At 39.9% G+C, this 23,257-nt stretch overlaps 2 protein-coding genes across 3 annotated transcripts in view; one reads left to right on the forward strand and one right to left on the reverse strand.

Moving 5' to 3' along the window:
* Window positions 1-23,257, forward strand: part of LOC127635092 (histone-lysine N-methyltransferase 2C-like) — a 226,414-nt gene that overhangs the window by 201,312 nt on the left and 1,845 nt on the right. Inside the window, exons 48-60 of the mRNA XM_052114873.1 lie at window positions 84-228; window positions 318-496; window positions 3,436-3,566; window positions 3,668-3,887; window positions 6,438-6,577; window positions 12,800-12,895; window positions 13,182-14,334; window positions 14,441-14,577; window positions 17,190-17,320; window positions 17,563-17,740; window positions 18,649-18,765; window positions 18,863-18,936; window positions 23,022-23,130. Of these exons, the coding sequence (XP_051970833.1) occupies window positions 84-228; window positions 318-496; window positions 3,436-3,566; window positions 3,668-3,887; window positions 6,438-6,577; window positions 12,800-12,895; window positions 13,182-14,334; window positions 14,441-14,577; window positions 17,190-17,320; window positions 17,563-17,740; window positions 18,649-18,765; window positions 18,863-18,936; window positions 23,022-23,130 (2,810 nt within the window). The remainder of the gene's footprint in view (window positions 1-83; window positions 229-317; window positions 497-3,435; window positions 3,567-3,667; window positions 3,888-6,437; window positions 6,578-12,799; window positions 12,896-13,181; window positions 14,335-14,440; window positions 14,578-17,189; window positions 17,321-17,562; window positions 17,741-18,648; window positions 18,766-18,862; window positions 18,937-23,021; window positions 23,131-23,257) is intronic.
* The window catches only part of LOC127635096 (polypeptide N-acetylgalactosaminyltransferase 11-like), a 72,697-nt gene continuing 68,386 nt past the window's right edge, over window positions 18,947-23,257 (reverse strand). The window contains exons 12-13 of one of the 2 annotated variants that reach the window (XM_052114881.1): window positions 22,969-23,069; window positions 18,954-19,231 (exon numbers count right to left, since the gene is read on the reverse strand). In XM_052114881.1, coding sequence (XP_051970841.1) covers window positions 19,204-19,231; window positions 22,969-23,069 — 129 coding nt within the window. In that variant the 3' untranslated portion in view covers window positions 18,954-19,203. Of the gene's footprint in view, window positions 23,070-23,257 lie in introns of both variants that reach the window. The other variant, XM_052114882.1, reaches the window with a different exon arrangement.

Raw genomic sequence — 23,257 nt, forward strand, 5'->3', positions numbered from 1 at the left:
CATTATTTTCTGTTATTAAGTTATATTTGTAGACCTGGGTAAGAATTTCCTCTCCGGTGACTACAATTTGTTTGTGACTTCAGTTTCTAAAACCTTGGGTCAGAAGCCACTCACGGCATTCACAGGTGAAGATGTCCTACTGGGTCACACCATCACTCATGGCCCCAAGACTGTTGACGTTCCTGCGTCCCTCCCCACTCCACCTCACAACAACCAGGAGGAACTCCGGTAGGTCTTCAGCGCTCTTTACCTATTGTTACTCTTAAGGTCCTGGTGATGGTCAGTGAGTTTATAAATGTTCTGTGTGTCTTCCATAGGGGTCAAGAGCATTGTGTTGACAGGGACAGCCCAGACAGCTTTGTCCCATCATCCTCTCCTGAGAGTGTGGTTTGCATGGAGATCAGCCGTTATCCAGATCTCTCAAGAGTTAAAGAGGAGCCACCATCCCCTGCTGTCTCTCCAGTTATCCCCATGCTGCCTAGTGCCAGTGGTAAAGGTAATCTAAAGAACATTAACACATTCAGATCTGCTAAATCTGTCATCCCACTAGCCGATTTTTCAAGCTATTCCGTTATAAGACTTATTTACCTGAGTTTGTGACTTATAAACTAAGAAACCAAAGGCAGAACAATTTGTTTATTAAATGTTTTTTTAATAAAACAAATAAAGCTCCACATTAGATCTACTTAACACAAAATCTAATTGGAGCAATATTTCTTTTACCTTACTGTATCAAATTGGACTCCCTCTACCCTCAAAAATAACAACTCATCAGATTTGCATGAATCTTAAGTGAAATTTTTTGGGGTCTTGTCATAGAATGTACATTCAATCAATCATAATTAGGGATCAAGCACTGAAAGTGCAGAGGCCCTATTGTTTTTCTAAGGATTATTATTAATAGGGCCCAAGCACTGTAAGTGTGGAGGCCTTATTGTTTTCCTAAGGATTACTGTTAACATTCTTCTTTTCAAGGTTCCCTTTACAAGGTTCTCTTTTGGGTCCCTTTACATGCTCAAAAACTCCTGAATATTTGCACACAGAATCATCGGCCATTAGAGCTTGTCAAAAGTTCACATGGGGGGGGGGCTCTCTGCCGGCCCCTTGAAAAATGGATTTTTGGGAGGCTCTGTAGCACATGCCTTTTCACCTACAGTCAACAAACTATGTACACATATAGATCTCATCAAGCTGGCCAACTTTCACCCTCATAGTCATAAGCTCTGCCCAACAGGAAGTCTACCATTTCTAGTCATTGTTTGAAAAATGCATGCTCTGGAATTTTAAATATTCCTCTTAAGGGATTTATGTGATCAAACGTGGGAAACATCATGCCGAGACATTGAAGATGTCAAATTGCGAACGCATTGTTGATTTTTCAAATGGTGTTGCCATGGCGAGTACATGATAAATTAATGCCGAAAAATGAAATGCATTGTGTGATTTTGATCAAAATGTAGATTTATGTTTTTGGGTATTGGGGCTGATCACATGGATATGACCTTTGTGGGGCACGATCATAGCGCCACCAACTGGCAGCAGGAAGTATAGCACTCTTATTTTTATTTGAAAAAATGTATTTATAATAATTTCAAGGATTTTATATACCTTAACTACTGTTGCCATTGCAACGCATTAAACACTATTATTCCTTTATGTATATTCATATGTTTTTGAGGTAATTGGCATGTTTGAATTTTTCAACATCAGAAACGTCAGCCATTAGGCTGGGCAAAGGTTAATTCATGGGTGTGAAGTGGGGGCTCTGTAGTGCCAAATAGAAAATGGCCATGTTCAAGGGACTCTGTAGCACATCCCTTTTCAGCTACAGTCGCCAATCTTTGTACATACTGTATGTAGATCTCATCAAGCCAGACAGCTTTCACAGCACAGACATTAGCTCCGCCCAACAGGAAGTCAGCCATTTTGGATAGTTTGAAAATTTAATTAAATTTGAAATACTCCTCATAGGGAATTAATTTGACTGGCACCAATTTTGGGCAACGTTATGCTAAAATATTGAAGATGCTGAATTGTGAACATCTTTTTATCAAATGGTGTATCCATAGCGATGTGATAAATTAACAAATAAGTTTGAAGAATTGTCTCATATCTTCTGCGTGCATCGTGTGATTTACATCAAAATTGACCTGTATGTTTGGCCTTGAGGGCTCATCACATTGATGTATCTACTGTGGGTCAAAATCATAGCACCACAAACCTGGCAGCAGGATGTGTGGCCCTTACAACAGTCTTTGAATAAATCAATTTACATTTACACAAATCGCTTCAAAATGTTTGATGCATTGTTTTACTATAGCCGCCAGGAGGATATGGGCCCACGGTGTTTGGGCTGTTGATTGCTGCTTGCAGCTATATTTATTATTATTAATAAATATAGTTCATAACTATTATTAATATTATTTATTATTAGACCCTATTGTTCTTCTAAGGATTATTATTAGGGCAGCAGGAAGTGTGGCTCTTATAACAGACTTTAAAATGGTTCTCTTATATTTACCCAAATTGCTACAAAATTGTTTAGAATAATGTCAAATGCCAAACGCATGTGTCCACCTTGCATTGTTTTCTGAAAGCCACCAGGTGGAAAGGGACCTATGGTGCTTAGGTCCGTCATTGCTGCTTGCAGCTATATTTTTATTTTAATATTCATGTTATTTTGACTGGTGTCCCTAGGGAAAATGAAAAAAGTCTGTTTTTAAATATTACCGGAGTTTTGGACAATGATGACTAGCGAGAGCTGATGGTCAACTATTGATGAATTACTGCACATAATGCACATAAAGTATTTAATAGCCCGTCTGGCAATATTTATAGTGTTTACTGTATATTTTAATACATTGTAGATGATTGTTAGAGTGCTTGCTTTATTTCCTTGTTATGATTGTTGCAGCGGCGAGCACATACATTTCAAAATAAGTCCACGGTGTATTTCTGGCTTGTTCATATTTTTTGTCTTGTTATTATTGTGATATTTCTTACACAATAAACTGCATCTGGAATTGTATTCATTTTGGTCTTTCGTTTCTTCTATGTCTGTGTTCATCACAGTAAGGAAAAACTAAAATTAAAAAAATGTATATTTTAACATTCAGTAAATAAAAGTTATCAGCCTTTTTCTCAAGCTTAGTTATTGGTATCTGCAAAATCCAATATAGGTTGACCTCTAGTTTGCGAGGTGCTCCTGTTCTTATTTCAACCATCCGTGGCAGGAAATCCTCAGAGGGAGTTGTTAAGTATGTTACCCCCTCATCCATTCTTAATCAGTGAGTGTAACTGACCTTCAACAAAAGAGGGTGAGATTTCAGTACACCACATTCATAGATCTGATCACCCAGACCAAAATTGAGCTAGTGAGGTGTCTCCTTAACTAGTAGTGTATTATGGGTTATAACCTGGTTGTTTTGCCTCTAGGCTCTGAAGCCACGCAATGGAAAGTCAAGACTGAGCCACCCAGCACTTTCTTTGAGTTTGGCCAGCTGCCCACCTGCTCAAGAACTGACCTGGTGCCTTTAGCCATTTCTCTGAACCCAGTGGCTGCACAGGTGAGTGCCTGGAATGCTATGTATTCAGTAGCAGTAATGACTTGTTCAAAGCATTAATGTTATTACATCCAAGCCTGGCCTTGTGTCTGCTTGTGTTTTAGAACATTCAAGGGGTGATGTCGGCACTGGCCAACATACTATGCGTGTCAATCCCAGGCAGCTATGAGGTGATCCGCTCTCCAGGCCCAGAGCAGCGAGGCTCAGTAGAAATGCTCTCTGGACTGAAGGTCCCTCCTCAAACTGCCCTGTTCAACCAGCAACCTGGAATGAGGCTCAATAGGCTTCCAGGTGCCCCAGTACCCCATCAAACATTCAGTGAGGGTAAGTGTATATAACACAAGTAGGGCCAACAATGTGTTCATTTAGCACAATTTAGTATTACATTTTTTTATTTTAAAATAAAGCATGTAATATTGCCCCCTGACCATATGTGAATTCTAAGGATTTCTACCATCGAAGTGATTCGAGTTGAAAGTACCACTTTCATGTTTTTACAAGTTGGCAGTCATCAACCAAACCTCACCAAACCATACTTACAGTTAGCAGACAGCATACTGTAGAATGAGTGACGATTCAAACAGCATATGTTCTAAAGCCACTTTTTGTAATGCCTGATCAATGACACAATAATGTAATGAATTATCATCATATGGCAGCATTTCTCTCCAAATATTGATATATTGAGACCATATTGCCCGGCACCCGAGGCCATTCGAGCTACATTTATTTATAATGTTAATGCAAAATATTGTTTAACAGAAAGACCTATTTAATTTTATTTCTTGGTGCTTGTAAATATTAGAATGGCTCTTAATAAGAAAAAGGTTCCCCACCCCTGTCTTTATGAAACATAAACACAATATGAAAAATGCAAAAAGTTACTTGAGAGCATGTGTTTCCTATTAAAGTGAGCCCAAATAAAACAAGATGTAATGTGTAGATGTTGATATAATCTTCACAGAGTGACTTTACATGCAATGACGGCTCCGCCACAGCCTTGACAATAGATGTGTAGTATCTTCCCCGTTTCTTTTGTTTGTTTATTCGTTTTCTTGATCAATTAAATTACTATCCGCAAATAATCAACATTCAATTACTCATTAACAACCCTTTTATATACTATGCAGATAACCGGTGCTGTGTGTCTATACAATGTTCCAGTTAGGTAGGCATTACATTGTGCTAAAGGTAAACATATTAAAGTTATTTAGTTTAGTGCAAAACATAATGGTGTATCTAATATCTAAGGCTGAGAATTAGGCTATTCACATGGAGTGGTGGTGGCGTAGTGGCTAAAGCACAGGGCTGTTAATCAGATGGTTGCTGGTTCTAACCCCACGGCCACCACCATTGTGTCCTTGAGCAAGGCACTTAAATCCAGGTTGCTCCGGGGGGATTGTCCCTGTAATAAGTGCACTGTAAGTCGCTTTGGATAAAAGCGTCTGCCAAATGCATAAATGTAAATGTAAATGTAGGCTGCACACAAGATCGTAACCAAATCCTAATCCTGTTAAAATCCAGTATGGCTTTAACATATATTCACATCTATACACTGGCAACCAAAAGTTTGGAATAATGTAGAGCTTTTGCTGTTTTGGAAGGAAATTAGTACTTTAATTTACCAAATTGGCATTCAACCGATCACGAAGTATAGTCAGGACATTACTGATGTACAAAGAACAGCACCATCACTATTTGAAAAACTCATTTTTGATCAAATCTAGACAGACCCCATTTCCAACAGCATCACTCCAACACCTTATCCTTGAGTATTCATGCTAAATTGATAATTTGGTACTAGAAAATCACTTGACATTATATCAAACACTGCTTAAAAATGTTTTATTTGTTAAATGAAGCTGAACATTGTCTTTGTGTTTGTTTTTGAGTTGCCACATTATGCAATAGACTGGCTTGTCTTAAGGTCAATATTAGGTCAAAAATGGCAAAAAAGAAACCGCTTTCTCTAGAAACTCATCAGTCAATCATTGTTTTGAGGAATGAAGGCTATACAATGCTTGAAATTGCCAAAAAAGGTGTTCACTTACAGTCTTCAAAGACAAAGGACAACTGGCTCTAACAAGGACAGAAAGAGATGTGGAAGACCAGATGTACAACTAAACAAGAGGATAAGTACATCAGAGTCTCTAGTTTGAGAAATAGACACCTCACATGTCTTCAGATGACAGCTTCATTGAATTCTACCTGCTCAACAGCAGTTTCATGTACAACAGTAAAGAGAAGACTCAGGGGTGCAGGCCTTATGGGAAGAATCACAAAGAAAAAGACACTTGAAACAGAAAAACAAAAAGAAAAGGTCAGAGTGGGCAAAGAAACACAGACATTGGACAACAGATAATTGGAAAAGAGTGTTATGGATCTTGACCCCATTGAGCTTTTGTGGGATCAGGTAGACTGTAAGGTGTTTGAGAAGTGCCCAGCAAGACAGTCACATCTATGGCAAGTGCTACAGGAAGTGTGGGGTGAAATGTCACCAGAGTATCTGGAAAAACTGACAGCTAGAATGCCAAAGATCTGCAAAGCTGTCATTGCTGCACATGGAGGATTCTTTGATGAGAAATCTTTGAATTAGTTTAAGAAGTTCAGAATTTTTTTGGGGAATTGTAATAGTAATTTTTCACGTAATTAATGTCCTGACTATACATTTTTATCAGTTGAATGCCACTTTGGTGAATAAAAGTACCAATTTCTTTCCGTAAGAGCAAAATCTGTACATTATTCCAAACTTTTTGCCGCCAGTGTATATATGTATAGAACACTTTGTTTGGTTTCTGTTCTTGTCATCTGAAATTCCTCGTTCAATGTATTTTCAGATAACTGCTTGAATTTGATATGTTTCTTTATTTTCAGGTTCAGTTGTGATCAGACCAGACTATCAGATGGGTGGATGCATTCCAGGGTCTAAACCGCAGTGGTGCTCCCACTGCAAGGTGGTGGTGCTTGGAAGTGGGGTCCACAAGTCCATCAAAAACCTTCCCATAAATATGCAGGTATAAAACATAAAATTGATACCGATTAACCTGAATCAGTGACTCCCAATTTACACTCCCCACTAAAATGTAAATAACGGTCATTAATAACCTGTATTCTAGTGTGTCACGGAGATCTTGTTGAGTCATTAGACCCTATATATATATACCCTGGTCAAGTGGGTTTTTATTGTCATTCCTCTATATAGCTTATATGCATTGGGACAAAATGTCATTACTCCAGGACCATGGTGCAACACAGAACATTACGCAAGACTACATAAAGTGCAATACACAACAGATATACAATAAATGCACAGAACAGAACAATAGATACATAGGGCAATAAATACACAGAAATTACCTGTAGACTGTAAACTATTTTGTGGTGTAGCAGCAATAAGTATAGTATTGATTACAACATATGTATATTTAGGTATAGCAAAATTATAGCATAAATGAGTTCCATAATAATGAGTGACTGATGCAGCTTTGTAAAGTGCAGGTGTGCAATGTTTTTTAGTCATGCTGGGTAAGGTGTTTGACTAGTCCAGGTGAGCATTGGGAGGCAGCAGGGTGTTGAGTAATCTGACTCCCTCAGGGAAGAAACTGTTGCAGAGTCTGCTGGTGGTGGCACGGATGCTCCTGTACTTTCTGCCAGATAGCAGGAGGGTGAAGAGTCCATGAGAAGGGCGAAAGGGGTCGTCCACAATACTGGTGGCTTTGCGGAAGCAGCAGCGGTTGTTGTATGTGGTGTCGCTGGTGGGTAGAGAGTCTCCGATTATCTTTTCAGCTGTTCTCACAATTCGTTGTAGGTTCTTGCGGTCGGAGGCTGTGCAATTCCCATAACACGCGGTGAGACAGCTGGTCAGGACACTCTATAATCTCTTTGTAGAAGGTGGTGAGGATGAGAGGGGGGAGTTTAGCACTCTTCATCCTCCGCAGGAAGTGGAGGTGCTGCTGGGCCTTTTTGGCTTGGCAGGTAGTGTTGAGAGTACAGGAGAGGTCCTCCGTCATAAACACACCAAGATACTTGGAGCTTTTGACTCTCTCCACAGTTGATGTGTTGATGTGCAGTGGTGAGCGGTCTGCTTGGGTCATCCTGAAGTCAACAATCGTCTCTTTGGTCTTATCAACATTAAGAGATAGATTGTTGTCTATACACCATTCTACGAGCTGGTTAACATCCTCTTTGTACACTGGCTAAACATTATAGCTGATGAGGCCCACAACTGTAGTGCCATCAGCAAACTTGAGGATGTGATATGAACTTTACTTTGCAGCACATTCATGATTCAGCTGGGTAAAGAGCAGTGGACTGAGCACACAGCCCTGGGGTGTGCAGGTGTTCAGTGTGGTGGTGCTGGATGTGATGTTGTCGAACCTGACGGACAGGGGTCTCCCAGTAAAAAGTCCAGTATCCAGTTGCAGAGTTGTATATCACCTGCTAAGGGCTGTGAAAGCTTTTGCTTAACAGGCTGGTGTGGCTCTAGACTACTTCCTCTGATACAGCATATAAAGGCTGAGGCTGGGGTGACCAGAGCTGTTTAAAATGTGCAATCCCCGCAAACTCCCCTCAAGGAGGCACAGAACAGCGCTCCAATTATGCTAATCCAATCCCCGATAGGACAGGAAAATCCGCCCTGCTGCAATCGTTGGGTTAACTTACCCTACACATTAACATTACCCAAGGGATAAAATGCAATGAGGCACAATTTTTTAGAGCATGAGATGCCCAAATTCAAAAACAGTTAAGCCCATTTCAGGTCATTTGAAACATATCTTTGATGTATCCCACCCTTTACTCCCTTCAATTCACCTTAAATGTATGCTAATTTGATCATTAATTATAGCATAAACAAAAGGTCTGGAACAATTGCAAGCTTTGATTTTCTGTTCTTGTTAGTGTGATGCTTCAATCTAATAATAATTTGGGACAATCTGTGGGAAGTGGTAAAAGTGGTTCCTTTTTTGCAACTTCTCTTTGGGCAGGGGTCGCCAAACTTTTTATCATTTATTTATTTTCCTGGTCAATGTCTGTGCCGCAATTTTTCTAATTTAATCGTTTATTTTTCATTACAAATGATATTATCAGCATAACAGTTTGAGTGAATTGTTTTTGCAAAACCTAATGATTATGATATAGTCACAATCCTGCATGTGAATTTTCACAGAGCATCTTGTGAAAGTGATTTCATGAAAGAAACCCTGTCCTTTTGTACAAAATGAGTTAACACCGTTAATGTCACAAATTTGCTTATTTGATTACTCATCATGAAATTGTGTGGAATCTTAAATATTTCTTATATTATGTCATGCCAAGGCCGTAACCATGTCTTGAGCATTGGGGGGGGGGGGTGAAAACCATTTTGAGGGTGGGGTGGACACGGCTGTTAAGGTCACAAATATAATGTTCCTCTTTGGTCCATTATATTTGGTTTATATTGCTGAATGCAATCATTTTCTGAATAATGGCTTGAAATGTGATAAAGGCCCAGAAGTGTATAATTTTTAGTTTTAAAAGATACAGTACATGTATTTTTGAAGTTCACTCAGTACAAGACAAACACTGTGTCTACATTGCTAGCAATTTGCTTGTTTCAGTCATCCTTTCTTTCTTTTTTGAGCTGCCTCAAAGAAAAGATGAATATAATTAGAATTTCTTTTCATCAATGGTGTATCTGTAAAATGGCATGATATCAGCTGTCTAGCAAAAAGAAAATACACAACATTATTTTACTGCCCTCAAGTTGTCCCTCATGGCTTTGAATGCTGCTCTTTTCCATACAAAAACACTTCTTATTGACCACTGCTGTCAAGGTCCAAAGAGAAAAAAAAAATACCATAAAAGTATTCCATTTAACACAAAGCTGTTGTGTGAAAGGAATATAGTGGAATATAGTGCACTTGTCATATGGACTACTGTTATTATGTCTTTATACTGAACCTTTAATTTCGCTTTTTAGTATTTGTCCTTTTTGAAGCTTAACAGCTTCTGCTCACAATAAACTGTTATTCTATGGAATAGAGCTGCTTAAACTGTTTTCCATTTTTAGGTGAACTACTACTATAACTGGTGGTCTCTTTTAAAAGAACACTCTTAGGAGATGCTGTACAAAATTCTGAATTTATTAAAAACATAAATTATTTAGAAACTCTTAAATTGATTTTAAATATTAGGCTACCTAATAATATTTACATTAAGAATATATATGACACTGACATTGTCAAAACATCAAAGCATAATAGAAGTTACAATACTGATCTGGGTGATAACGCTCTACTATGTTTTTTATTAGATCATTTTCTGAGACAATGTCAAGATAATGTTTTCAAAAGCCTTCCTGATTACCACATTCATTCAATTCCTTTACAGTATACACACAGTCGCTCTTTGTCTTAAGCCTGATATGCTGAAAACTGCTCCATTAATGTTTTCACATTCACAGATATGAATGACATACGAATCACATACTGTAATTAAATATTTTTAATTCAAAATGGCAAATTTCGCCAAATGGTGAATAGTGTGTACCCTTGGAAATTAATGTCGGTCGGTACAACATTTCAATCATAAAACAGTGCTCAAATATTGCATGTTAAGTTACATACTTGCATCTCGCATGATAAAAACACACCTAGCCTGAACTGCTTGATGATGTGCACTGCTGGAATAACCCACGAGGTTCCTGCTTAGCTTAAGCTTGAGTCCCAACTTCATAGATTTGATTGGCTATCTCATATGACATTGATGAGTGGTGCAGAAGAACAGCACCAAGCATATCAATTATTGGAGGGGGAGGGGGGCCATATCTGATCATTAAGGGGGACTTGTCCCCCTCAAAGTATATTTTGGTTACGGCCGTGTGTCATACATTTTTCAAAATCACGCAGAAGGGTAATTACTAGCATGCAAGCAACAGCGAGAAAGGACCAGGCTATTTTATTTACAGCGGGTGAAATAAGTATTGAACACGTTACATTTTTTTCAGTAAATATATTTCCAAAGGTGCTATTGACATGAAATTATCACCAGATGTTGGTAACAACCCAAGTAATCCATACATACAAATGAGCTCAGCAAATTAAGTTATGTGTAATAATGTGAAATGTCACAGGGAAAAAGTATTGAACACATGAAGAAAGGGAGGTGCAAAAAGGCATGGAAAGCAAGACAAAAGCTGAAAACTATCAGTAATTAAAAAGCATTCCAGCCACTTGTCAGTGCAAAATAATATCAGCTGGTTCAGTCCCAACTGATGGCATACAAAAAGGTCTCATTGCCAAGGTGTCACACAAGACACATCTCATGATGAGTAAAAGCAAAGAGCTGTCTCAAGACCTTTGCAACCTAATTGTTGCAACACTTAACGATGGCAGTGGTTATAGGCGCATTTCTAAGCTTCTGAATGATCCAATGAGCACTGTTGGGGCCATAATACGGAAGTGGATAGACAAACATTTCACCATAATTTTGCCTCGACCAGGTGCTTCTCTGGCAGAGGAGGGAAAAGAATAATCAGAAGAGTTGTCCAAGAGCCAAGGACCACTTGTGGAGAGCTTCAAAAAGACCTGCAATTAGCAGGTACTGTTGTCTCAAAGAAAACCGTAAGTAATGCACTCCACCGCCATGGCCTGTATGCACGCTCACCACGCAAGACTCCATTGCTGAAAAAAAAGCATGTTGAAGCTTGTTTAAAGTTTGCTGCACAACATTTGGAAAAGCCAGTGAAATACTGTGGTCAGATGAGAGCAAAGTTTAACCGTTTGGATGCCATAATACACACCATATTTGGAGGAGAATTGGCACTGCTAATCACCCTGAAAACACCATACCAACAGTGAAGTTCGGAGGTGGAAACATCATGGTATGGGGCTGCTTTTAAGCAAATGGTACTGACAAACTTCTTCACATCATTGAAGGAAGGATGAATGGGCAAATTTACAGAGACATTCTTGACAAAAATCTGCTGCCATCTACCAGGATGATGAAGATGAAACGAGGGTGGACATTTCAGCTAGACAATGATCCCAAACACACAGCCAAGGAAACTCTCAATTGGTTTCAAAGAAAGAAAATAAAGCTGCTAGAATGGCCCAGCCAATCACCTGACTTAAATCCCATTGAAATTCTATGGAAAGAACTGAAGATCAAGATTCATAGAAGAGGCCTATGGAACCTTGAAGACTGTTTGTGTGGAAGAATGGGCCAAAATCAAACCAGAGCAATGCATGTGACTAGTTTCTCCATACAGGAGGCATCTTGAAGCTGTCATTACCAACAAAGGCTTTTGTACAAAGTATTAAATAAATATCAGTAAGCGTGTTCAATACTTTTTCCCTGTGTCATTTCACATTATTACACATAACTTAATTTGCTAAGCTCATTTGTTTTGGTTTCTTTGTATGTATGGATTACTTGGGTTGTTACCAACATCTGGTGATAATTTCATGTCAATAGCACCTTTGGAAATATATTTACTGACATTTTTTTGACGTGTTCAATACTTATTTCACCCGCTGTATTTGAAGTTTTTCATAACCTGACCAGCATTCCAATCTACATCTTGGTGTTATCCTTCCTCGTGATCACGCAGTGTTTTCTTCAGCTGAATGGGAGGCTAAACACTGTTAAAGTGTGACGAGACTCTGTGAGTCACACCTGCAAAATCCTAAAATGTTATTTTCATTTTTTATTTATATTTTGACTAGACCCCACGATGTGGGTTTATGTGTTCTCTTTTAATCCTTTAATGTAATTTTGAATGTGACCATGGTTTAAGGAGGGCGTGCCTGTATGCTGGTTTGGAAATCTCAAGGAGAAATAGTGGAATTTTCCTTATTATATGACATGTTGTTCTGAAAGCAAAAAGACACAAATGAAGCACAGAATGCAGCCTGACCGAAGCAAAGCAGGCACTTTTACTCAAGTGATTAACCGAACATGAAGCGCTGCCGGCTCGTAATGCACGAATGTCTTGCATGAGTTTGTTGAGTCTACTGCAGTCTCGACACATTTTTGCTTTTTGTTTAGCCTCCTGTTCAGCTCATGAAAACATGCTGCATGATCATGAGGATTACATCAACATGTAGATTGAATCGCAGGTGCGGAATTTATATAAATAAAATATTCTATTCCTCTCTCGCCGTTGCTGGCATGCCAGTGATTTACCCCTCTGCGTGCCATAGGTTACCGACCCCTGCCCTAGGGTGAATGCAACCTTACAAATGTTCTTTTTACAGGGCCATGGAGGAGCTGAGGGGAGCCTGGTCTTCTGCAGTCATAATTGCTTTGTTCTCTATTCAGCTGCCATGCAGACTAAACTTTTACACAGCAAGGTGGGTACATGTATAGAACTAACAGCTCATTTGCACTGGTGAGTTTTATCATAACCACTTAATCTTCTTGGAAATTAGCTTTTTCTTAGATGTTCTTGCCTTTTCGAGTCCATGCCATTGATACTTATGCAATTATCGTACATTCAAATACTTGTCGACAGCATTTTGTTTTTGTAATAGATGTAGCTCAAATAATGTAAACTCTTTTTAAAAGATAATCAAAACATTGCAGTAGTTCAAGATAATCAATGTTTGGCTCAGAGCTCTTTTTCTCCTGCTCTCACAGCCAAACATGCCTCTTATGTCTGACTCTGAGGACAAGCAGAGTCCTGCCAAGGTGCTCCATCAATACAGTAACAACATATCTGATCTGGATGTGCACTGTTTGGCCCAGCTGCAGCCCAAGCAGTCTCTATCCCCAACTCCACCAATATCCTTCCCCTCTATCACTTCTGAAACATTCAGAGGAGATGCCAAATCTGATGCTCTGAAGGTTACGGTCAAACTGAAGCCTCAGCCTCGAGCGGTGCACAACGGTGGGGATGACCCTTGGCATTTGTCAGGAAAGCGTAGGAAGGCTGTGCGTTGGAGGAAGTGGAGTGTTCAAATTGTGGTGCCTAAGGGTAACTACCACCTGCCGGTGGAGGAAGAGGTGGATGATCTGCTGAAGAAACTTGGGATGTTTCTTAGAGCTGAACCCATGCCCAAAGACACACGCCGCTGCTGTTTCTGCCACGTAGAAGGAGATGGGCTCACTGACGGGCCGGCCCGACTCCTCAACCTCGATCTGGACTTGTGGGTGCACCTGAACTGTGCCCTCTGGTCCACTGAAGTCTACGAGACCCAGGCCGGGGCACTCATAAACGTAGAGCTGGCCTTAAGAAGAGGCCTATCAGTGCGCTGTGCGTACTGCCAACAAACAGGTGCAACAAGCGGATGTCAGCGCTTGCGCTGTACCAATGCATACCATTTTACTTGTGCCCTTAAAGCACAGTGCACATTCTTCAAAGACAAAACCATGCTGTGCCACCTGCACAGACCCAGAGGAACTGGCTCATTCGGAGGTGGGCTGTCAGGGACCGAGTATGAACTACGCTGCTTTGCCGTGTTCCGTCGGGTTTACGTGCAAAGGGACGAAACGCGGCAGATCGCCAGCATAATTCAGAGGGGTGAGCGGGAACACACCTTCCGTGTGGGTAGCCTTGTATTCCATTCGGTGGGTCAGCTGCTCCCGCAGCAGATGCAGGACTTCCACTCAACTACTGCCATTTTTCCTGTGGGCTACGAGGCCAGCCGCATCTACTGGAGCATGCGGCACGGCAACCGTCGTTGCCACTATGTGTGTTCTATTGACGAGAAAGATGGGGAGCCTGAGTTTATCATCCGTGTCGTGGAGCAGGGTTACGATGACCTGGTGCTCACTGGCGCCTCACCAAAAGGTAAACGAGAGCTCAAAGTACGCAATAGCTGAGAAATCTGTTGTGTTGAATTCACCAGTCATGTATGATTTGAGTACCTATAGTAGTCTTTCTTGTTATGGTGCAGGTGTGTGGGATAAGGTTTTGGAGCCAGTGGCAGACAGAAGGAACGAAACAGGTTTACTGAAGCTCTTCCCAGTTTACCTGAAGGGAGAGGACCTGTTTGGACTGACTGTATCCGCTGTTACCAGAATTGTGGAATCTGTAAGTGAAAGTCCAATCATGCAGGTTGAATAAAGGGATGGTTCACCCAAAAATTATAATTTAATCACCTTATGCCATCTTAATTTCATTTGACTTTCATTGTTCGTCAGTGAGGTTTAAGCAGTCTGCAGATGTCAAGAATTATAATGAAAATTTGTTACATTTTGGTCTGTTTCTCACCCAAAATTGATCGGATCACTTTAGAAGGCACTGATTAAACCACTTGGGTCATATGAATTACCTTAAATCTGCCTTTATGTCCTTTTTTGGACATTGAAATTTTTTGACCCAATTGACTTGCATTGTGTGGACAAAAACACTTCATACATCCTTCAATAAACCATTGTTTGTATTCCGCAGAAGAAATTAAGTCACTATGCCATCACCCTTATACCATCTTGAGTTTGAGATGACATAAGGGTGTGTTAATGATGAGAACACATTTTTTTCGGTGAACTATCCCTTTAGTGGTTCATTTAGTGTATTTTCTAGTTTATTTGTGTAGTCATTTTTCAGTCACACTGATGCAAGTACAATTTTATGTGCTGACAAAATTAGATGAACAAAATATTGGTTTGCATTTGTTACCTCTAACATCTAATTTGATTAATGGTGTTTGCCAAGGCCTTTGGGGATTTTAATCATCTAACCCTAATTATTGCAACTTGTCCCACAATGTTTGTGCGTTAGACATGAATTATAAAATCATGTGGCTTTTTGAGAAGAGCTGTCCAATTTCTGTTAACAATCACTCCAACAATACAATGGACCCAAGCTACAGTGAGGAAAATAAGTATTTGAACACCCTGCTATTTTGCAAGTTCTCCCACTTAGAAATCATGGAGGGGTCTGAAATTGTCATCGTAGGTGCATGTCCACTGTGAGAGACATAATCTAAAAAAAAAAATCCAGAAATCACAATGTATGATTTTTTAACTATTTATTTGTATGATACAGCTGCAAATAAGTATTTGAACACCTGAGAAAATCAGTGTTAATATTTGGTACAGTAGCCTTTGTTTGCAATTACAGAGGTCAAACGTTTCCTGTAGTTTTTCACCAGGTTTGCACACACTGCAGGAGGGATTTTGGCCCACTCCTCCACACAGATCTTCTTTAGATCAGTCAGGTTTCTGGGATGTCGCTGAGAAACACGGAGTTTGAGCTCCCTCCAAAGATTCTCTATTGGGTATAGGTCTGGAGACTGGCTAGGCCACGCCAGAACCTTGATATGCTTCTTACAGAGCCACTCCTTGGTTATCCTGGCTGTGTGCTTCGGGTCATTGTCATGTTGGAAGACCCAGCCTCGACCCATCTTCAATGCTCTAACTGAGGGAAGGAGGTTGTTCCCCAAAATCTCGCAATACATGGCCCCGGTCATCCTCTCCTTAATACAGTGCAGTCGCCCTGTCCCATGTGCAGAAAAACACCCCCAAAGCATGATGCTACCACCCCCATGCTTCACAGTAGGGATGGTGTTCTTGGGATGGTACTCATGATTCTTCTTCCTCCAAACACGGTTAGTGAAATTATGACCAAAAAGTTCTATTTTGGTCTCATCTGACCACATGACTTTCTCCCATGACTCCTATGGATCATCCAAATGGTCATTGGCAAACTTAAGACGGGCCTTGACATGTGCTGGTTTAAGCAGGGGAAACTTCCGTGCCATGCATGATTTCAAACCATGACGTCTTAGTGTATTACCAACAGTAACCTTGGAAACGGTGGTCCCAGCTCTTTTCAGGTCATTGACCAGCTCCTCCCGTGTAGTTCTGGGCTGATTTCTCACCTTTCTTAGGATCATTAAGACCCCACGAGGTGAGATCTTGCATGGAGCCCCAGTCCGAGGGAGATTGACAGTCATGTTTAGCTTCTTCCATTTTCTAATGATTGCTCCAACAGTGGACCTTTTTTCACCAAGCTGCTTGGCAATTTCCCCGTAGCCCTTTCCAGCCTTGTGGAGGTGTACAATTTTGCCTCTAGTGTCTTTGGACAGCTCTTTGGTCTTGGCCATGTTAGTAGTTGGATTCTTACTGATTGTATGGGGTGGACAGGTGTCTTTATGCAGCTAATCGACCTCAAACAGGTGCATCTAATTTAGGATAATAAATGGAGTGGAGGTGGACATTTTAAAGGCAGACTAACAGGTCTTTGAGGGTCAGAATTCTAGCTGATAGACAGGTGTTCAAATACTTATTTGCAGCTGAATCATACAAATAAATAGTTAAAAAATCATATATTGTGATTTCTGGATTTTTTTTTTTAGATTATGTCTCTCACAGTGGACATGCACCTACGATGACAATTTCAGACCCCTCCATGATTTCCAAGTGGGAGAACTTGCAAAATTGCAGGGTGTTCAAATACTTATTTTCCTCACTGTATATCTAGAGACTGGAATATCATAGATACTCGATAGTGGGCTCTTTTGACTTGTGCTGAAAGCAACCACTCAGATCACCCTCTCCTCACTCGCCACCACTCTCCATAGCTCCCACTTTGCAATGACCTGGCTACCACCCACAAAAGCATTGGGATCTTACGCACAGCAAGCACCACTCAGTAAAGTTTTTGTTTTTATATTTTTTTTCTTAATCCCTATCTTTTAGCTTCCTGGAGTTGAGGCGTGTGAGCATTACACATTCCGTTATGGCTGTAACCCTCTAATGCAGCTACCTTTGGCTATCAACCCCTCCGGATGTGCCCGCTCTGAACCAAAAGCATGCACACATGTCAAGAGGTTTGTGTTAAGGTATTCTGTATAATTGTAACTTTTATTTCCTCCTTGTTTGTATTGGGTTTCCTGCTTTTCCCTGTGCTCTGATAGTGAGAGAGCATCCAGTCATTCCAGCCATTCTCCGTAAATGCTTGGAAACATTTCATCTTGTACTTCCTTATCTCCTGATGTTCCTATGTTTAATGTGGCATCAATGCATCTGTTTATATTTAATTGAAGCATATTTGCTTGTGTTCCTACTGTAGGCCTCACACTTTGACCAGCAGTAGCAGCTTTTCCAAGGCCCTGCAGAGCCCTGGGAATCCAGCTGAGATGGGTATGGCTCTATACAGCAAACAGTTTGTCTATTCCAAATCCTCACAGTACCGCCGCATGAAGGCTGAGTGGAAGTCCAACGTCTACCTGGCCCGCTCACGTATTCAGGTAGAAAGATCTCCATCTTGAGCCTTGCAGAAAAGAATGATCTTTTGGATTTTAGCAAATAAAAATGGAAGAAAAGTTGATTTAATATTAAAAAAAAATTCGTAAGGAATTTAATGATTCTGCTTTGGATTCCTCGATTCTGGTTCCTTAATGGTTTTGTAAACAATTATTTTCATAATTTTGAGGTAAAAAGAATGGACAATGTTTGAATACAATTCTTATTGCATTTACTACTCATAAGCCTGTTGTCACATTAATAGATTTCAACAGAACAGTAATAACAAATCAGAAATACATTGTATACTGGGGGTCCAGGAACAAAATGCCCCCAAAATTCAAAATGTCTGGGCAAAAAATGCCTCCATAAATAATTCCTCTGTTCAAATTGTGACATTGATATATTTCTTAATATTCTGTATCCTGGCCTAGGTATTCATATTATTGCATAAAACATAAGTTAAAATTGCTCAAATTAAGAATTTAATTAATTGATTACAATTAAGTATTTGTCATATAAGTCATATATTTGTATTTGTCATATAAGTCATATGCACTCATAAGTTAAAAATGCCCCTGAAATTGAAATTCAGGGGGCAAATGTTGCCCTTTAATGGAAAAGTTTATTCCTGACACTGTGATATAGAGTTCTTGAAAGAAACATTTTATCTAGCAGCTTTAATTTTGGCTGTCTGGAGCTCTCTTAAACCCTTTTAAAACCACTGTATTTAGTTTTTCTGTGGCATAACTTGTGAAATTGTGCATTTATGCATTTTTAAAGCTAAAAACAGCTAATTATGTTTAAATTTGAAATAGAAACATTACATATATTATATATATATTTTTTTAAATGCTTACAAAATCACCCTGGAAGCTGTAATAATTTGAGTCTCTGCTTTATTTTAATTCAGGGTTTGGGGCTGTATGCTGCTAGGGACATTGAAAAATACACTATGGTGATTGAATACATTGGTAGTATCATTCGCAATGAGGTAGCAAACAGGAAAGAGAAGATGTATGAGGCACAGGTATGACTTCTTATCAGATTTAATTGAAACTATCTTAAAGAAGTACTTTATACAAGTGCTATGTTGAAATGTTTAAAAAAAAAAATCACTTTTGCAGAATCGTGGAGTCTATATGTTCCGCATCGATAGTGAGTATGTCATTGATGCAACAATTACTGGAGGACCTGCAAGGTGAGGAAATTAACTTTTTATTTGTTATTAACATACCAACATTGTAAGCTTTAGATACAAAAAGCAACTTTATTGCATATACACAAATGTGAAATTCTTAAACCTCAGTACAATAGAGGGGGGGATAGTTATCTTCAAATGTCTGTGGCATTAAACCAATGTGTTTTTATTCATGTAGCTAGCTAAAAAAAATGTCTAATTAAAAGTAACTTAAATTACTTGTTCAGTTAATGTGAGTTCAGTTCAGTTAAAGTGATTTTCTTCAAACTATTGTTCAGCTATGACAGTAGATGTCCTGAAAGAGAAAACTTAATATAAGTCAATTTACTGAATTTTCAGGAAAAAAGTCACACCTAAATATAAGGCAAGGCAAATTTTTTTATATTAAAATGTCATAAACAATGGAAATTCAAAGTGCTTTACATAAGAATGAAAAAGAACATTCAGGGTAGATAAAAAGTCATTATAAAACCAATTAAGAAAAAAAAAAGAATAAATAGAAATATATCAAATATAAATCACACCTGATCAAAATTGCTTTAAGAGAAAAAAAAAAACACTGACAAGTTGTATCTCTGAAAAAGTCACACTGACAGTGGTTGCATACGGCAGGCACTAGGAACCGTGGGAGCAGCCACCCAACTTTAATTTATGCCGCTCAACATGTCAGGCACGGTCTGTGAAGATGACCTCAGGATCTATGTGTCATATCACACAGTATTTATCCTGGTTTTAATGGGAAGAATAGCTTTATGTAATCGTCGGAAACAGTTTTTCATTATCTGTTTATATGTTAAATAGGCCACATCTGTTTCTAACATATATAAATCTATGCTCTATCCAAATAAACAGCTTTTAGACTGTGAGTAAATCAATCTACCTGTAGTATTCCATACATTAACTTTAGCAACAGTTGATCATAGTTATTTCTGAGATTTGCAGCTCTGTTTGCATGCTCTAATTGTACAGTTCACTGACTGAATGTTTGTACTAAGTGTGAGGAAACGTCATTTTGTGGGCATGTGAGAAGTTGTGTTGGACAGTGGTTTAGATTTTGTGTCCCATCATAACAGTGTTATGATGGGACAGAATCAGATGCACAGGTAAATATTTAAACTTGCTGGGTATTATTGCCTGTTGCACCTCTACCTTCAGCCATCCAGCTACAGGGTCATCAGCCGGGAGCCTCCCATCACAGATGTTTAGCAACATTATTTCTGGATTATCTCCTTGTGGTGGGGCAGTGGTTAGGGACGTCTCCCAGCCACCCCCCACAGCTGGACACTGGATGCTATCCATTGCTTCTAGTTTTCACATCCCCATCAAGACCTTTTTCCTTTACAGTTCAATCCTCCCCACAAGTGTCCAAGGGCTCTTCTCTGACAAGCTATCAGACAACGCCTACCACCCTCCAATGCCTACCCTTCAACCAATCCCCCAACAGATTAAGGAGGAGATTGACATAATAGTTAAGCTGCAAGACTGTGTCAGCTGCCCCACCAATGCCTAGCTTGGCATGGTTTCGCTTTCCCACTCAATCTCTCTCCAGAAACCCCCTGAAAAGGACAGAGTGCATCAGTGTGAATAATTCCTCCCCACCTCTTCTACATGCTACATCACCACATATCACAAATGTTCCATATTCCTACTTTATCACCTCTGCACACAACACTTTTAATCCTTCTTAACCATAGCCAGAAGCTCCCTTTCTTATCTTACCCTGCCATTGTCTTCAGAGACTTCCTCTGTGCTGATCCAATGATACCAGTGTCTTTCAATAGATGCTGCATTGATCTTCCCATAAATCCTCGACACCTGATCTCCACAGGGTAAGTGGCAGTCCTCCATCCATTTTCCCTGCACTCTGCAGCTAGATCAGCATATTTTAGTTTCTTTCTCTCATAGGCTCCCTCCTGTCCCTCCTTCCATGCAACTTTCAGCTCAATCAATGACTTTCCTTGCTAACACCAACCATAAAACTATGGTCTAAAGGAGGTTATGGTGACCTCAGAAGGAAATTTCAGTTGCTGGCCAAGGTCGACCACCATTGACCAAGTGTCCGGATTGATCTTGCTTCCCTCTGTGCAGTGCCTTGTGCCACTTCCCCTTTTAACAAACTCAGTGAACATCCTCTGAGGAGCATGGTGGCCTTTGTTTGCCTTTACACACTTCTAGGATTTCTGCCAACTTTCGCAGGACCTGATCATGCCGTGCAGCAGAGGGGACAACTCTCCTCTTTGCCAAAACACAGAGACAAATTTCAAGGGCTTGGATGAGTATCATAGGGGGATCTTATTAGAATTTTGTCTGGCCTGGGGTACCTTCCACAGGTCAACCCATCCTAAAACTCTATCAGATGTACCCTCCCTGGCTTACTGCTCTAATAATTTACTTTAAAACGCTTTTACCCACTCTATTACTGATGCTTTCATATGTTTGTGTGTAAGTTTACTGTATGTCTTTTAGTATGTGTGTGTTTAACCAACTAACATCAGTTATGTATAAATTATGTATATGCCGCATTGGATTATAAATTGCAGGACCTTTCAGATGATGAAAAAAAAACATGATTTTTATTCTGGAAAATAAGGTACACTAATATTGGGTTCTTCAAACAATCTCTTATTGCTTCAGTCTTGAAACTACCCTGTTACCAACCTCCTCTGCCTTCCAAGTGTAGCTTATTCAAACCTGGGCTTGACTAGCCCTCACAGCCTGGTCTGTCAATTCACTTAGTTCTAAGAATAACCTGGTCTTTTACTGCTTGTAGCCCAGGGTGATGGATTCAGTGGCAAATATAAGTAATTTCTTCCAAACAATGCTGCATCTGAAAAACAACGTGGCAAGCCAAGCCACTTCCTGGTGTAACTGTTGGCCTTGGTGTCCATCCTTGCCACTGAAAGTAGTTTCCATAACACGTCTTATCCAACCTACATGGTATCCCATTCAGACCCGGGGTTGAGGTTACCCTGTCTTTTTCTACCACCTGCCTAATCTCACTCAATTTGGGTGGAGCTACATCAAATCCCACTAATGAGACTGCTGCCCGTGGGACATATCCGGGGGGAGCTGAGTGGGCTGTGTATCTGGGGATCACCAAGCTGTTGTTTCAAGTGGTCTTATAGTTATTGCATTGCCATCATTAGCTTTCCACTCTTCTTCTCTTCCAAAAGCTTTCTGGCAAACATAAAAGGAACCTTGGTGAAATTCACACTTTCATGCTCCTTCCTCCTTCACCGAAAAATCTCTCTGCCATCCTCAACTGTTAACCTAGCCCTTATGCCATCCCACAATGCCTTCAATACCTCCACAGTGTTTTGCTGTTCAACCAGACTCTGTATATTTCTTGTCTTATCTGCAGCTGCAGTGCAAGTTTGTGTCTAGCTTTTCCTGCCACATTTCATCCTTCCTTGATGAATTCGCAGACTCATGTAAATTGTTACTCATCCATCTGCAAATGCATTTCCTTAGGTCATTTGTTATGGCCATTCCAGTCATATCCGTAGAGTCCGTCCTAATTGGCCCATCATCCATCCCACCTCGGAGGACCACTGGGCTGTTTCTTGTATTGTCTTCATAGTTGATTAGGGTGTCCCCTATATGAGGACCTGTGGGTATGATAACTAGCCTGCCCACCCCTATACAGAATATCTAATTTGGTTCCATAAAGTTCTTTGTAAAGGCAAAATTCTGTAGAATAGGCTACTTAAAAACTCCTTTACCCACTCTAGTACTGATGTTTTCATATGTTTGTGTGCAAGTTTACTGTATTTGTTTGGTATGTGTGTGTTTAACCAGCTAACATCAATTATGTATAAATTATGTATATGTCACATTGTATTATAAATTTCAGGACCTTTCAAATGATGAAAAAAAAATGCAACCTATATTCCGTAAAATATGGTACACTAATTTCCGCTAAAGCATCCTTGCAGCAATGCTGAAAATGCATTATGTTATGAATTGTGGTATGAGCTTCGCATAGAAATGGTACAGAAAAGAGTTTGTGTAGCTAGAAGCATTTGCACTCACATTCTTGCATTGAGTGTGTTCAGGTCTATAGTTTTGTTCCTTTCATCCACCAGGTACATCAACCACTCCTGCGCACCCAACTGCATTACTGAGGTTGTAACCTTGGAGAGAGATCACAAAATCGTCATCAGTTCCAACCGCCGAATCCAGCGAGGTGAAGAGGTGAATTGTATTTTTCTCACTAGTCTGAAAGGCATTCAAACTTCACTTTGTATCTATTGAAAGTGGTCTTTAATCCAATTACGTCAGCATTTTATTCTGTGCAGGTTCCCTGATAATAATGCAACTA

The sequence above is a fragment of the Xyrauchen texanus genome, chromosome 42 (assembly GCF_025860055.1).
Source record: "Xyrauchen texanus isolate HMW12.3.18 chromosome 42, RBS_HiC_50CHRs, whole genome shotgun sequence".
Lineage (NCBI taxonomy): Eukaryota > Metazoa > Chordata > Actinopteri > Cypriniformes > Catostomidae > Xyrauchen > Xyrauchen texanus.